General features: G+C 38.1%; 1 protein-coding gene across 8 annotated transcripts in view; it reads right to left on the reverse strand.

The window, feature by feature from the left end:
- The window catches only part of LOC5567456 (extracellular matrix-binding protein ebh), a 186,607-nt gene that overhangs the window by 72,265 nt on the left and 96,380 nt on the right, over positions 1 to 17,962 (reverse strand). For 5 of the 8 annotated variants that reach the window (XM_021845543.1, XM_021845540.1, XM_021845542.1 and 2 more), the window contains 3 exons: positions 11,177 to 11,329; positions 10,915 to 11,084; positions 10,503 to 10,722 (listed from right to left, as the gene is read on the reverse strand). In XM_021845543.1, the coding sequence (XP_021701235.1) occupies positions 10,503 to 10,722; positions 10,915 to 11,084; positions 11,177 to 11,329 (543 nt within the window). The remainder of the gene's footprint in view (positions 1 to 10,502; positions 10,723 to 10,914; positions 11,085 to 11,176; positions 11,330 to 17,962) is intronic. The other 3 variants (XM_021845544.1, XM_021845541.1, XM_021845538.1) reach the window with 1 other exon arrangement.

The raw sequence follows: 17,962 nt of genomic DNA on the forward strand, positions 1-17,962 counted from the left end.
GAGACATGGATTTGCGAAAAGAGATGTGTTTATAGTTAGTACTCGGATTCAGTTTGGCTTTATATTCCGCAGAATCATAAGGTGTTCTGTAGCTTAGTTGGTTAAAGCGCCGGTCTGGCGTACACGGAGTCGTGAGTTCGAGTCTCACTGGAACGCGTATTTTTTCGCAAATTCATATCTCAATTTGTCAAACAAACACACTGTGTCTTCCAGGGATTGAATCCTGAGAAAATTGAGAGAATCTCTCACGTATCGCTCTCTGTAACTATCATAACATGCTGCACATTATGAGAGACTGTTTATCGTATACTGCTACAAGTTTGATCAGATTGGGGGGATAGTAGTGCATGATAAAACCCCTCTAAACATGCTCCAAGCCTGGGGGACACTGTTGTTATTGGAAGTTCGTGGATTGTTTATCGTGCCAGTAAAGAAAAACACCTATCCCCAACGGTAAACAAGCGAGAAAAATGGATTTTATCATCGCACTCTCGTTGGGGCTCTCGCTCGCTGCTTCCATTTATCAGACTTGTTACACCTTGCGATACAATGACGATCGTGGACCGCAACAGATGGGATGTTTTTCTTTGCTTGCTTTGATCGTGCTTCATTCTCAAATGAGAGCGAAATCTGCAACGCCTGGTGTCTTCTGATTGCAAGTTTCCAAATACTAGATCTAGACTAACATTTGGAAAGGGTCAAAGTTTTTTATTTACTTTTTTTATAAACCCGTATAACTCGAAAACGTTAAGACCTACAAAAAAGTGTTGTATGAGGGACTGTCGTGAAATTTCCTGACGTTTTAGTAAAAAATATTAAAAAATAAAAACACATTTTCTACACTGAAAAAAAAAATAATTCAAAACTTCAAAGTCGATTTAAAAAAAACGGCCACTTCAAATTTTGATCATCCTTAAGCAAAAAGTTTCGTAATTAAATTTACTAAAACTCGTCTATACATTGCAAATTGGGCATATTTTAGAGAAAAAAGTTTTTCTAACATCGAAATTTTCAAGTCCCAAAGATTTTTTTATAATTTTTTTTTTAAATCCGTATAACTCGAAAACGGCAAGACCTACAAAAAAGTGTTGTATGGGGGACTGTCGTGAAATTTTCTGACGTTTTAGAAAAAAAATATTAAAAAAATAAAAACACATTTTCTACACTGAAAAAAAATATTCAAAACTTTAAAGCCGATTAAAAAAACGGCCATTTCAGATTTTGATCATCCTTAAGCAAAAAGTTACGTAATTAAATTTACTAAAAGTCGTCCATACATTGCAAATTGGGCATATTTTAGAGAAAAAAGTTTTTCTAACATCGAATTTTTTAAGTCTCAAAGTTTTTTTTTTTACTATTTTTATACACCCGTATAACTCGAAAGCGGTAAGACCTACAAAAAAGTGTTGTATAGGGGACTGTCGTGAAATTTCCTGAAGTTTGAGAAAAAAATATTGAAAAAATAAAAACACATTTTCTACACTGAAAAAAAATATTCAAAACTTTAAAGTCGATTTAAAAAAACGGCCACTTCTGATTGTGATCATCCTTAAGCAAAAAGTTTCGTAATTAAATTTACTAAAACTCGTCCATACATTGCAAATTGGGCATATTTTAGAGAAAAAAGTTTTTCTAACATCGAATTTTTTAAGTCCAAAATGAACTTTTTATTTAATTTTTATTTCGCTTCAAATCGTCTAGTATGATCATATTTTCAAGTGATAAATGAGTTTCAATCACAAAATAGATTATATTTGTATTATTGGGAGTAGTTAAAAGAAATAAAACGGAATTATACAGTTTTTTTTTTAATTAAATTCAATTGATCTCGCACCATACCGCTTATGAGAAAATCAACTCCTTCTAACAATCCGATGGGTTTTTTTATGGTTGGAAAGATATCACAATAATATTTAATTTCTTATTTGGTCAAAGCCAATCTTAACAGGTGTCTGGAAAGGGTCAATATTGTGCTTATGAAAAAAGTCGTGGTTTGTTTTTATTTTTATTATTGCTATATATCCTAAAACGTAGTATCTGCACATGAATATTTACATTATTTTTGGGCTTTACTGAATAAATTGAATATTTTTGGTTCATCCTCTGAATTGGTATACCGTTTGGCTGCAATTTGTGTATCACTAGTAGGCATAAAACAATGATATTTTTGGGTACCAGGGACAGTTTTAGCCTTATCAAACAATTCCACCAATTCCTCTGACATTTTAACATATTGTTCATTAGATTTATAACAGAAATTTAATATGGTGATACATGTATCAGTTTGTTTCACTGCCCAGTCGAATAGTTCTCGCGAAGTTGCGATTGTGTTTCCATAGTATTTAGCAAGACTTGCTTTTTTTGCCATTCGCTTGAGAGTGCCACCAATAGCGTCACAGGGGCCTTTGTCGTGGGATGTGGCAAAAAAGTGCCACTCTGCTTCCAATCCATGTATTTTCTTGAAATTACATAAGCTGGCAATTTTTTTTCTGTTTTTATAATGAGCTGCAGCTCCATCTGACTTAAAAATAACTTTTGATTTGTTTAACAAAATTTATCAATTTTGAAATAAATAGCTGAACTGCTACTGTGTCATGGGTCTGATATTATAATAAAACTAACATTTTCCAATTTATTATCTTTTTAATGATAAATTTAGAATTGGGAATTATTCCAGTGATATCCTTGAGCAGCGTTATAATTTTCAGAAAAGTCGCTAATTACCAGTATTTAACCTTGTTTTAAGGAGTCTTTTTTGTTTCGTGCAAAAGAAGACTGTTATTTGCAAATAAAATCATGAGTTATGAGCTTATCAACTTTTTTAGGTAGATAACAATACAAACATATTCATTATTTCTTATTCATCTGGCGTTTAACGCAGGTACGTTTAGTAAGTTTTTTTTCACAAAACTTTTTCTAGAAGAGAATTTAATGGGATATGGATAAGGTTGTAACTTTTCAATGTTTGCAATACTGTTGTGATACCTTTAGAACCATAAAAATCCGTCGGATTGTTAGACGGAGTTGATTTCCTCATAGGCAGAGGCGAAGTCCATTGATTGCCTTCATTTAAAAAACATAATCACTGTATAATTCCGTTTTTTAACTATTCTCAATAAAAAATACAATCTATTTTCTGATTCAAACTCATTTATCACTTGAAAACACGATCATATTTGACGGTTTAAAACAAAATCTTTGAAAAAAAAATTCGAAGTTAGAAAAACTTTTTTCCCTAAAATTTGCCCAATTTGCAATGTATGGACGACTTTTAGTAAATTTATTTACGAAACTTTTTGCTTAAGGATAATCAAAATCTGAAATGGCAGTTTTTTTTAAATCGACTTTAAAGTTTTGAATATTTTTTTTTCAGTGTAGAAAATGTGTTTTTATTTTTTCAATATTTTTTTTCTCAAACTTCAGGAAATTTCACAACAGTCCCCCATACAACACTTTTTTGTAGGTTTTGCCGTTTTCGAGTTATACGAGTTTATAAAAAAAGTAAAAAAAAAAACTTTGGGACTTAAAAAATTCAATGTTAGAAAAAAATTTTTCTCTAAAATATGCCCAATTTGCAATGTATGGGCGACTTTTAGTAAATTTAATTACGAAACTTTTTGCTTAAGGATGATCAAAATCTGAAGTGGCCGTTTTTTTTTAAATCGACTTTAAAGTTTTGAATTATTTTTTTTTCAGTGTAGAAAATGTGTTTTTATTTTTTTAATATTTTTCTCTAAAACGTCAGGAAATTTCACGACAGTCCCCCATACAACACTTTTTTGTAGGTCTTACCTTTTTGAGTTATACGGGTTTATAAAAAAAGTAAAAAAAAACTTTGACCCTTTCCAAATGTTAGTCTAGATCGATTTTGAAAAAACAAAGTATGCAAAGTATCTTAGTTTCACATACATTTGACATCCAGAAAGTTTAATTGAATTCTAAAGGGGTGCTGCCAATCGCGTGTCGAGTTGGCGTGAAATCCGTCATATTTGTAGATGCTATGCTGTTTTAAAAGGTTTTTTTGAAAGCCTTACTTGGTGTGTTAAACCATCCGAGCATCCAAGTTACTCCAGCTTTTGAACTCCATTTTATTCTTACGAGCAGGAAATTTTTACATGAGAATCATGAATTTTTGTTCAGATCTCATATATGATTGATTTTTTGTATGTATTGATTTTTGCTTGGAATAAATCAAGCAGAATTCCATATCTTCATTTTTTTTTTCAACGAAATTGGATTATTATTTTATGCACAATTGAATAGTTCATATGCTTAAACTGCTAAAAATCTACCGACAACATTTGCGCTTATATTGCCGATATTTCTGGCAGCAATTTAAAAGGATTCATACGATTTTTTTTATTTTCTTCATTGATGGCCTTTGATGCTGTCTTTTTATTCTTTTTCTTAATCTTTTTAAATTGCATTTTTCTGATATTCCAATGAAGTATAGGAAGATAATACAAAAGGTTGCCTCATTATTTTATAATCTTATAATATCAATTCACTCTTACCGATCCATCAAATATAAAAACCATCCGCAAACATATGCAAAAACTTTTGGTAGCAGATGTAAGAGTAGAGCATAGGTTCCCAAACTTTTCGGATGCGCGACCCCCCTAGCCGAGTGATGTATTTTTGGCGACCCCCCTCCTCAAAATGGATAATATACACAATACTCTTTAATTCGATATCAAAAACAACTGTTGAATAACAATAAAAATGTATATTTTCCACATAAATGCTATTAAACAAATTATACAAGTTGTAGTAATAAAACACGAGATTTCTTTTTCTCACTAAAAATGTTGTTCGATGCGCATTAGTGTGATGGATGGCTTTGCTTGCGATTATTGTCGATGACCTGGCTTACGTCGATCTCAATTCCTGTCAACTTCAACCGTAGCGATGGAGATAATCGAAGTTTGTTTCTATACTTCGTTTTAATAGCAACCATTTCTGAGAAACCTGCCTCACACAAATATGAAGTTGTAAAGGGCAAAAGGAACTTCACAGCTTCTTCATATAGGCAAGGATACATATGCCTCACGCTGATCCAGAACCGCAGAATGTTTTTCCGATCATAATTGATTTTGAGTGTGCTGTTTTCTGACAAGTCGATCAATTCTTCATCTGCCTTTGTAGATATATTGGTACTGGCTTCGTTTTGGTTGAAAGGGTCAACTATCCACAGATTTTTCTCGGTTTTTTTCATTTCTCCGTCGAAATACTCACCAAACTTTTCTTTCAAACTTTTCAGGTGGCCCAGAATACCATTGATGATGGTAGATGATGGTTTGAACTGTTTCTCAACGATTAATGTTTGGAGAGAATCGAAACAATCGTAGTTTCCATTTTTCAAATTGCGAGACCACAAATCAAGTTTTCGCATAAATCCTCGAATTTTGTCGTGAACGTCGAATATATCCATTGAAGTGGATCCTTGGAGATAAGTGTTCAGATGGTTCAACTTTTGGAAAATGTCCGACAAATAAGCGATTTTCAGAGAAAAGTCTTTATCTCGTGAAAGCGTAGAAAAGTTTTCTTTTCCCTCCAAAAATGTAGCCAACTCTTCACGAAGCTCAACCACTCTCGTAAGAACTTTTCCTCGTGATAGCCATCGGACTTCGGTATGCAGCAACAATGAAGTGAAATTGCTACCCATATCTTCACAAAGTTTCTCGAATAAGCGAGACTGGAGAGGCTTGGTTTTAACGAAATTGACTATTTTTACCGTGGTTGTCAATACATTCTTGAAATCATCACAAAGTGTCTTGGCAAAGCTTCCCGATGCAGACTACAGTGAGTCCAAGAAGCGTTGGGGCTAAGCTTCAGAATTCTAGTAACAACACCGCTGTTTTTGCCGCACATAGCACGTGCACCGTCTGTGCAAACTCCAATGCAATTTTCCCAATAAAGTCCATTGGCCTTGATGTAAGAGTTCAACTTGTCAAATATTTCGTCACTTGTTCCTCGCATTATCGGTTCGCAAAACAACATTTCTTCATGAACATCCTCTTTCCAGAAATACCGAACAAAAACGATCAGCTGCGATAACCCTTCAACATCTGTCGACTCGTCCAACTGTAGTGAAAAATGTGTACTTGCCTTTATTCTTTCAACCAGCTCGTTCTCAACCCAACCAGATAAATCTTCAATACGCCTTGCGACAGTGTTGTTTGACAACGGAATTGATTCTATCTCTTGTGCGAATTTTGGACCGAACATGATTGACACCGTTTCCTTGAGCGCCGGAAGAATCAAATTTTCACCAATTGTGTGAGCCTTACCAGATTTCGCAATTTTCAAGCTTAAGTGATAAGATGCCACCATAGCTTTATCGGATACTTTGGTGTATGCTTGAATAGTAATAACACACTGAGGCCGTGGAAATTTATCTTTAAGATTCTCCATGAAACCATACTGCAAATAATCTGAATCGTATTGTCGCGTTTTCTTTTTAGCACTGGTACTGGGCAACTCTTCCTCTAATTTTCTTCGCGTTCCGCCACCCGAAGGACCTGCTACTATGTCGGCATTGTTTTTCTTTTCTGCTTCTAAATCCTCACTCTTGGGCTTCTTCAACAACCATTTATCCATATCTGAAGTTATCAAATAATGAATCGCATATTCTGATTTCCGATGTAAATAAAACTTACTTGTTGATTAATTTTCGTTTAGAAACAAAGTAAAATCCGAACAATTAACTGACTCAATGAAGCCACCGGTTGGTATCAACGCAAAATGAATGAATATGGGCACTGAAAGAAAGCACACAGTGAACTAGATTGGTATGTTGGTATTCAACAATAACGCTGCTTGCTTTCACACACACTTTTATGGAAACAAAGCGGTCGCAGTGCAGTGATGATAGATTGTACATGGTACAAACACAATTACATTACTCGAAAAATAAAGAATGAATGAATTGGTGTGTAATGGAATTGGAATATATAAATTGATTGCCAAAATGTACAGAACTGTTTGAAAGTGGAGGTGAAAAATCAAACTTGATTTTTTTTTTCTCGCGACCCACCAGGAACTGTCTTGCGACCCCCCAGGGGGTCGCGACCCACAGTTTGGGAATCTATGGAGTAGAGTATAGCAGTGTTGCATTTGAACGCGTTCAGTTCGCGTTCCAGTTCAAATTTTTGAACGAGAGATCAAGTAGGCTTGCACATTGAGCAGTTCAAAAATCTGAACCCGCGCGAGCTGGAAATTGAACGCGACATGAAAACTGTTTTCATTGCAGATAAGTGACATACTTCAATGCGATGAAATTGCAAAGATGGTAAGAAACATTTAAAGTTCCATATAGTTTGAGTGACATAAATTCAATATAGTCTAATGTAGTTGTTTTGAGGTTTTAACTTCATTGTGCATTTTGATGAGCAGGTTCGGAATCTTGCACGAGAGTTCAATGCTTACTAGGTTCTGGTGCAAAATTAGAACGCGTTCAGTTCATTTTTGGCTCGCGTTCAGTTGAAAATGCATCACTGGAGTATAGGCTCGCACCACAAACTGGTTGCAAGCCGAATACGGTGGAATAACTTAACTTTTAGGGCTAACTAGTAAAAATATTGTAAATACTACCGGCACATTGTAAAATCAATGGTAAAATTTAAAATTACCGTTATTCTTATAATAGTGTTGTAAAATTCACTTATTTGCTTTCCAAAAATGTACACCCAAAACTTTTTCTTGCCATTTTTCCCGTCAAACCAAATTTTCGTACGATAGGCTGAAATTCAAGTTTTTCAGTTTAAACAAAATTGACCTCCATTATTAAAAAAAGGTTTTTGGAATTTTGTCGCGAATTTTCGATTTCTGATCCATAGTGCAACGATGGTATACTATCTTAAAGCTCATCATTGCAAGTCGTTTGAAAAAAAAAAAATCAGCTCTCTAGCTCAATTTTCCAGAAATGTCCACTTTTGTGGATGTTACGGATCTTCCGAAGGATCATAAGGTGACCTTGGCCGTAATCGAATGCCCCACGATATCACAATATTACCCGAGGATACATGATTTCCTTTTTCTGGTAAATTAGAGAAATTCAAACACCATTTACTATGGTGACTCTGTTCAGATAAGGAAGTTGATCGATTTTTTACTCGACCTGACCCAGGAGGACACCGGATTAACTCCGGCCACTTGTGCCAGCATATGGAACGATATGCCTTTGGAGTGCATTCAGTGAAAACCGCATCTAACTGATTGAACTGAATTGAACGTTCACAATCACATTTAAAAAAATCGTAACCTTGTCGGATACGGGTTAAAACACACAAAATCATTCGATTTATCCCGTGAAATACTCATATGGAAAATTGTTGTCATTATGCTTATTATGGACCTCACATGCAGTGTCAAGAGTCATTATGCAACTGAAAACAGTTGTATAATTACTCATTACGTAATGCCTTTTCATCACGCAACTATTTTGAGCTTCGTAATGAATTTTCAATAATAATGCTTCCTGATATGACTTCTGATACCATCAAGTGGTCTGATGTTTCCACTACAGGAGTAATGTATCAATGTACACGCAAACAAATTTTATTGTGTAATCTACCGAATCTAAATCGAATTCTTAATTCTACCATTAAGAACTGCACCAACGATTTTCAACCGACTACATAAATCTGTTAAGTTTACTATTTTTTGATAAAAGTTTCTGAGCAATGCAGTGAATGTGACCATATCCATAGTAGCCTCGACTATATAGCATTGTATTTCAATCCGTGACCCACTTTACAACACAGTGTGGTCAGAAATATACTACCAAACTTGTCAAATCAAAAATGTTTCTTATCATAAATATTGCAACGCTGGTTAAATAAACTTTATATATTTTCTTGTGTAATGATGTTGACTATGTTTTGGTAGAGTTAAGTAGTCAGTTGAAAATCGTTGGTGCAGTTCTGAATTTTACCATGGATTCAGTAGTTTCTACAATAAAATGCATTTCAGTGTATTTGCACAAGTTAGAGTAATGTGGGGAAAAGTTCAAGTACGACACCCAAGTAACCAAGTTGCACTTTAATTCGCCTTGCGTGCTAATATAGTGCTATTATACAGCTTACATGCGTTATGGTAGCCGTAGAATAGCCCGATAAGCCCAAAAAGGCGAATTAGCGGGCTAGTGGCTACTTGGGCAAGAGTTTCATTTTCAGATTACGAGCCCAAAACAAATGTTATAAATATCACGGTGGTTCAAATGGAAGACTTTTCCACCAAATAGGCAGCACCCATTTATTACGCAACACTGAATTTGAAATTTTTTGAAAGGCTTTTTGTATGAAAATTTGGTATTGGTCGTAACGCTTGAGCCTACCAGGAAGGGCGTTTATCTGCCTATCATTTTGCAAAATTGCTTGGAAACTATTTTTGACCCATAGTTGGACAAAGTTTGAGCCATATATTCTCACGGAAAAAATTGAAAATTATTTTAAATCCACATTTATCTTTTAGTTGTACGAAAAATTGTCATTTTTGATTATATTGCAATTGACGCTTTATTGGAATTTTTTTAATGAAATTTAGTGTGTCCTTCCCTGAAAACATAAGTGTTTGCCTATAATAAAGTATGCCTATCATAGAAGTATCGATGTTTTGTGTTTCGACCCATCCCATTTGCCCATCCCTAGATTTGAACTCTTGCCCCACCAATGGGGCAAAAGTTCGTTTGAGACAACTTCAAACTGTTATAATTAAAACTGGGTAAATATTTTGACATAAGTTTGTTCAGCTGAATTGTAGCCAATATGTTGAAGGTTTACTGTGTGGTATTAATTTCTTATACACCGTTCTAGTTTTTCTGGGTATAATGATTATTTTGCTAAAATAATCAATATACTTTTGCCCTACCTTATTCTACCACAAAAAATAAACTTCAATTGTATACTCAAACAAATTGACATTTAAAATTTGGTTTGCCCTAGTAAAAGTAAAAAAATAAACATAAGACAAACAATAGACAAAACATTATAAAAAAACCAACAGTACTAAGCGGTGCACACGCGGCTTGGCAATTTGTAACGATGCCGGTAATTATCCGCGGTTATTTGCGCAGATCTGCAGAGGAGATACTCTGAATGCGCTGTAAACGACTAGACCGTCTTATCTGATTGTTACCATAAATATGATTGATTTCACAAGCAACGGACAATTTCCCATTAGACATTGATGACTAATGTTGTATGGTACATACGAGTGCATGTTTATACAACTCGCTTTAATTACAATCTACCACCGTTTTTTCTGTACTAGCTCTATCGGGATTTACATGTGAGTGTATGTATGTGTGTTAAATGTGTTCTCTTTTTTTTTTTTTTGGTGAAATTACTAAAATTAGAAGGGAAATGTATGTATGAACAACAAAATCAAATCAAAAACAGAACACTACTGACAAAAGAAATCGAAATGCTCTCTCGCAGTGGCACCGGAAAGGAAGTTCAGTAAAAGTTCATTTCAATTGCAATCGCCATATGCGTGACTACCTGATTCGTGTCTTCGGAGGTTTTATTTTCCTCCACATCGAGTACCTCGCCTGCCGGTTCCGCTTCGTTGTTGCCATCGTTGCCATTCGTTGGTTCCGCACCATCATCGCCATTCTCGTCGCCATTGACGTCCTCTGACTCATCGCCGGCATCTCCACCTGTCGATTCCTGTTGATTTGCTTCCGGCTCCTCATCCTGCTCCTCTGCAGTTGATCCTTCCCTATTATGAGGGGTACATTTAAGGTGTGGAAACAAATCGTATTATTATTGGTTATCGGATACAACACAACGATTTGCAATGCACTGTACATTCAAGAAAGTGTAGAAAAGGAAGCTTAGGGAACAATTAAAAAAATTAGAAAACGTGAACGGACGGAAACACACAGGACAGCAAATTAGTCTCGATAATTACTTGTTCTTGGTCTCGCTTTCGCTCTCGTCGTTCGGGAGATCGGTTAGCGTCCCATTAGTGAGATTGTGCACAGATTTAGACTTGGAAACACTATTGTAATTATTTACATCGTTATCTAGTAAGTTATTTTGCGATAAAAAGGGTTTCATTCTCGTTTGCGAACCGTTGCTCTGAAATGGGTTACGGGTATAGGAGGGGTTGGTTCAGTGTTAGTTAGAATAGGGTTCTCAGACTAATCAGTTTCGTGTAAATAGGACATTACATCGTCGGTATCCTCGTCGAGGGTGAACATGGTCCAGTCGAAGCACGCCGGAAAACCTTGCTGGGATATTCGCGGTGCCTCCGGGATGACGGTCAGCAGCGAGCGGTCGATCTCGTTCGGACGGTTCTTGTAGTACTCGGCTGCCTTATCCCGCTGTGGTTGTGGTGCGTGCATGTCATGGCGGAATTGGTTGGGAAATGTTCAATGTAGGTATTGTGCTTCGTTATGCAGGAGTGATTGTTGGAAAGAATCGCAATTCGGAATATTGGGAGAACTGGACCGGATCTTGCTGAACTATAAAGCAAGGCTATTCTTAATGGATACCCAATGCCCAAGATAGCCGTAGCGGTAAACGCGCAGCTATTCAGCAAGACCAAGCTGAGGGTCGTGGGTTCGAATCCCACCGGTCGAGGATCTTTTCGGGTTGCAAATTTTCTCGACTTCCCAGGGCATAGAGTATCTTCGTACCTGCCACACGATATATGAATGCAAAAATGGTCATTGGCATAGTAAGCTCTCAGTTAATAACTGTGGAAGTGCTCATAAGAACACTAAGCTGAGAAGCAGGCTCTGTCCCAGTGGGGACGTAACGCCAGCAAGAAGAAGAAGAAGAAGAACCCAATGCCCAAATTCTACTTCATGATTAGAATTTTATGTTTTTTATTTTGTAAGCTTTCAAACCTAAAATATCCATTATCAAAACAAATCTGGCCAAGAGTTAACAAATTACAAGGTACGGTAAACCTTCTCTCTAAAATAAAGTTACGCGAAATCGGGCTCTTCTGGACCGATCATGACTGTTCATTTATCTTTATTTATCTTTAAAAATCGCAATCGGTTTTCTGTACATCGTTCGACTAATACTGTACGATGTTTTGATAATAAAAAAAAATTAAACATTAATTAAATAACAAATAAGGAACAATTTTCAGAATAGTCGGTTTTTGATGGTTATCGAAATGAACGAATATTAGAAATTGTCAGAAAAATTCGACAATTAATATTTTTATTTTCAAAAAGGGCTCTTTAAAACATCGTCAATAAAGCTGTCTTCAATAAATGAAATCATTTTTGGAGAAACTATTTCCAGACATCACACGGGGTTGGTGGTCTGATGGCTACCGCTTCTGCTTCATAAGCAGAAGGTCATGGGTTCAATCCCAGGCCCGTCCCTTTCCTCGTACTTAGTAGTTGTATATCTCTCACTTGCTTCTATCTTCCATTCTAAATCTATCACACTCAAACGTTCGTTCATAGCAAACGCTAGAACCAGAGACGGACAAGAAACCGTTTCCCTAACGCTTCCATTCTTCCACGCGCATGTCTTTCCTTACACCTGATACATAGGCAGCCTGCTAACCACAAAAGCAATCCTCTCTGCCATGCCTTTCCCCCAATCCATACACTCCCGCATGAACTGACGTAGATGCAGTAGTGGTATATACGGTCTACGTGGGAGCCAGTATAATGCATCATCAATTCCTCCCCCTTCCCCACATTGGTCTGCATTCTGACGTGGCAGGCACCATTGCCGCTAAAAATAGAAGATCACCAGCACTTATACACTGAAGATGCCTGTTAGTCCCAAGCAGTCATTCGATTGGTTCCTTGGTAAGTGCAGCTGATCTGGCGATACTGAAATAGCACTAACGGGCGGCCAATCAAGCTCAAGCTCAAGCTCACTATTTCCAGACATCACAAAACATTGTTTATCAATATTTTAAGAGAAAAAAAAAATCATTTAAAAGGAACTGTAATGAGTAGAATATGTAGGTTTTAAGCTCGTCATGACAGAAATACTAATATTGTGAATCCAGATCAGTGAATCAATTGTCACTCAACACGCAACAACAAAGACATTGTCGTTTCCTATTCTTGTTGCAACAATATTATTTTATTAAACAGAATATGACAATGATCGATCTCTACGTGGGCAGCAATTTTCTGGGCTTCACATTGCAATTTTCGAGAAGTTTCTCTGTGTGGGTAAATATTGGCACAGCATCCATAAAACAAATTTGTTTTTGTGTTCAAAACAACTGATTAATCGCGGACTATGGGAAAACATCCGGTCAGTAGTGTTGGATCCGTTGAATCTGTTGCATGCTCCTTGTGGGCGAGCGACGGAATCCGGATCCATTGTGTCCAGTTTGCGCTGCGCGGAAGAAAAAACGAAGTGTGCCGGTGAAAAGAAAAACAAACGCGTCAGTAGTATTGGATCCGTTGAATCTGTTGCATGCTCCTTGTGAGCTAGCGACGGAATCCGGATCCATTGTGTCCGGTTTGCGTTTTGCGGAAGAAAAAAACGAAGTGTGCCGGTGAAAAAAAAAACAAACGCGTCAGTAGTGTTGGGTCCGCTGAATCTGTTGCATGCTCCTTGTGGGCGAGCGACGGAATCCGGATCCATTGTGTCCGGTTCGCGTTGCGCGGAAGAAAAAACGAAATGAGCCGGTGAAAAACATAAAAAAAACGCGTCAGTAGAGTTTGATACGTTGAACCTGTTGTATGCTCCTGTCGAGCGAGCAACGAAAACAGTATCGTGTCTGGTTTGGATGGTGCGGTCATCCGTGTATATGCTCACGTATTCATTTCGAATTATATATTTATCGTTTACCAAAACGAATCCTTCCCCATGTGTTTTCTTGTGAAAGTGCAGAGGACCCCTCGGCTTCTGTAAAGCAAGTAACACGTCAACATTTCCCTCCCATTCCCAAATTGACCTGCATTCGGACGCAGCCGGCGCCTATATTGTTTATTATAATAATAAGAGCACCAGTATTTACACGTTGAGGATGATACTGATCCCGAGTAGCGTCTGTTGGTTCCCTGTGTAAGTACAGCTGTTCTTGCAATAACGGAGTAGCAACTGCGGGCGGTCAATCATGCTCATGCTCATGCTCAAAACAACTGATTAATCGCGAGTTAAAAAGGTTGCAACAATGTTGCGTCATGTAATTGTCATGACAATTTTGCTTTTGATTGTATCCCAATCCGCAAAAAGTTGGGATAAACGGTTGTGAGCGAGCTTGCTTTGCTGTTTGTTTTTCGTCTCCTTTGATGACAATTTGATTCACTGATCCAGATTAATTTTAGACCGAAGTTCATAAGAGAAATGAAATATCACCGACAAAAGTGCTACGCCGACAAAGGCAATCCTTATGCGTCGGCGAAGCACCAAATTAGAATGCCGACGACGAACTTCGCCGAAGTTTTGACTGCCTAAAATAACCTACGCCTTCATACAATTGCTTATTTAGTTCCCACGCAATATTTAAAGCATAATAGAGAAAAAATGGGTTATTTTCAGAAGACCATCCAGAGCACAATACAAACCATCAAAATTGGCAACACTGCTGTAATGGAATCGAATGTATTTTCAATTTGCAGGCTGTCTTGGCCAAATAAGTTGTTGAACATAAATTTCAGCAACTTTTCCAAGCAGCCTAGAGAGCCGTGTAGTTATCGGTAGCGGTTGACTCAACTGGCTAAGAATAATACTACGGATCGCCTGATCCGGTGGTAGAAATCCACCAGTCAGGTAACCCCAATTCCAAGGTGTCATGCGACCCGTGCTGATGGATGAATGGTTGAGGGGGTTTAAAAGATGCTCAATCGCGTGTACCAGGGCGAACTCCCCAGTATGTAGCCTTTACTGCATTACGGCGGGGCAATGATGCAGCGGACCGTTTTTCCCCAGCAACTCCAGGGAACAAATATGAGTACAAATCAAAACAACAACAACCTTGAAGGTATCGACTGCCTCTCTCAGTCGGAGCCAATGGTAGTGGAGGACGTGCAGAGCAATACTGAGCTAACCGAAGAGCAGTTACTCGCAAGTTTGCAGGAGGATATGCTTACCGACGCAACCGAAGTAAGCAACCAAAATTCACCAAACCATCCATATCCGGACACCCAACTGGGCATGGACGACGATAAGAACGATGGTATGAATGTTATTATCAACATCCCAGGATTGGAACCATCAGGATCTGAATTCAAAACGGATCCTTTATGTCATCCGAACAACGCGAATGACCAACAGACGACCAAAATAAACCTCACGAGAGAACAAAGGAGGGGCCAGATAGCCGTAGCGGTAAACGCGCAGCTTTTCAGCATGACCATGCTGAGGGTCGTGGGTTCGAATCCCGTTGGTCGAGGATCTTTTCGTAAAGGAAATTTTCTCGATTCCCAGGGCATAGAGTATCTTCGTACCTGCCACACGATATACACATGCAAAAATGATCAATCGGCAAAGAAAGCTCTCAGTTAATAACTGCGGAAGTGCTCATAAGAACACTGAGAACATCTGAGAAGCAGGCTTTGTCCCAGTTGGGACGTAACGCCAGAAAGAAAAGGAAGAAGAAGAAGAAGAGAGAACAAAGGAAGAAGTTTAAAGTACTGATGCAGAGCGGCGTGAGTCGATCTGAAGCCCTCATTCAACTCGTGAAGGATGAAGATGAGCTAGCTTCCTCTTAACGTGGCAGAACGGACCTAGACAACTCGGCTACCAGTGAGGACGTCCCCAAGCAGAAACGAACCAAGAAACGTCTGGATCCCAGAGATCGAGCTGAGCAATCCAACCACGATGGCCCAATGGCTCAGCAGTCAAGTGACAGTCACCTAAATAGCGGAGAAAACCAAACGGTTGGTCATAGCTACAGTGACATGACCAATCGTAGGAAGGTCGGAGTTGTTCCGAAACACTTTCCCATATCCCATATTTCCACGACTCAGCTTGATGCTCTTCAGGAGGCCCTGCTGCTGAAAGTGGAAAAACAGCGTAATGAGCCGATGAAACCAAAATTCTGCAACCTACTCTACAAGTCTGGATACACTGTCCTTGTCTGCAAGGATCTCGAGACTGCAGACTGGGTGAAAGAAATAACTCCTTCACTCATCCCTTGGGAAGGTGCCGAGTTGGAAGCAATGGACGAGGAGAAAATTCAGCGTCCAGAACTAATACGTGCGTTTTTTCCCCAAAGTGCGGAATACTGTGATGAGCACATAAAAACGCTCATCGAGAGCCAAAACGACATCACAACCTCTAATTGGCGTATTCTCCAAAGAAGCACACCAAACGATATCCATGTCAAGTGGATATTTACGGTTGATGGGCCGTCTATGGAGAACCTAACAAAATCCAACTTTATCCTCAACTATCGCTTTGGCGAAATACAGCTGAGAAAAACTTCCAAACTCCTAGCTCTAGCGGTTGCAGATTGGTGCCATCTAAGTGCAGTGGATCTGGTAAAAGATTGAATTCGACTACAGAGACAAAAAAGGGGAAGGGGAAGGGAAGAAGACTCACAAACACAAACACCCGAAACATCATGCAAAACAAATACAAGATGATCCGCAGCATCCAAAGAAGGACGACCGCCGTCCTGGAAACTGCGGCACATCTAAAAATGACTAAGATCATTCAAGTGAATCTCCATCATGTCGAAGCGCAACGGATGTGCTTTGCCGGAGATTCACAAAAGAGCTGTTCACTGTGGCTCTTATCCAGGAGCCATGGGTCAACCAATCTCGAATACAGAGTATTCATGTAAACTCATGTAAGTTGGTATATGGCAGCCAGCTCTCTCCAAGAGCAGTTGTTCTAATACGCAATGACACTAAATGCTTTCAAATTACGGAATTCACTAAACGCGACATCGTAGCAGTCAGGGTGGAGGTTCCTACCGCTAGGGGGAAAGCTGATATCGTCATGGTCTCGGCGTATTTCCCAGGCGACGCGGAAGATGTTCCTCCTCCAGAGATTGCTGCGCTAACCTCCTACTATGAAACAAAAAACATTCCCCTTGTCATCGGATGTGACGCGAATGCGCATCACACTGTATGGGGAAGTACAAATATAAATCCTCGAGGTGAGTACGTTTTACAGTTTCTATCCTCAAAAAACATTGACATATGTAACACAGGTGACAAGCCTACACATGAAATACCATACGACAGGAAGTGCTGGATCTGACTTTATGTAGTCAGTCCATCTCCCACAAAATAACAAACTGGCATGTTTCTGATGAAATATCTATGTCAGACCACAAACACATAGTTTTTGAATGAGATGGGGGTCTTACTATTGCAAAATCGTTTAAAGATCCTAAGAAGACTGATTGGGAAACCTATTCAGCCACTCTCCGATCCGAAGACTACATTATAAGTCCTAATATCAAAACAGTACTAGAGTTAGAAATGGCTTCTAACTCTATATAAACCAAAATTCTTAATACATATCAAGAAAGCTGTCTGACTAAAACTGTTAGGTCGAGCAGAGATGTTCCTTGGTGGAACAACCATGTTGAAAAGCTTAGGAGATCAACCGTGCCAAACGCTCTACTGATTGGAGCCTATACCAAAAGGCTCTGACAGACTACAAATTAGGCTAGCTAAGGAAATAAGGCTAGCTAAGCGGATATCATGGGTCCTCATCTGAGAGAGAGGAGACAGCTAACTGACAACTGACTTGTTTTCTTGGCTTATTTGATTTCTTCTTCTCATGTTTGGGTTATGCACAATGGTTCGGAGAACACAAACTGGGTCAAAATCATTTTCACACTTCATTTGTTATTTAAAAGACTATACAATTAAAAAAATTTCAATAACAATTTGAATCCAATCGACAATATATAAATATTTAATGATTTAATATACGAGAGCACTGGAAAACAACCTGAATTTTCAATCACACCCAGTTTTAGTTTGGCCAAATTTTGACGGTTTTTCGCACTGTTGAGTGTATTTTTATGTTAAACAAATTTTAAATTTTTGTCGTGTCCA

This window comes from Aedes aegypti, chromosome 2, assembly GCF_002204515.2.
Source record: "Aedes aegypti strain LVP_AGWG chromosome 2, AaegL5.0 Primary Assembly, whole genome shotgun sequence".
Lineage (NCBI taxonomy): Eukaryota > Metazoa > Arthropoda > Insecta > Diptera > Culicidae > Aedes > Aedes aegypti.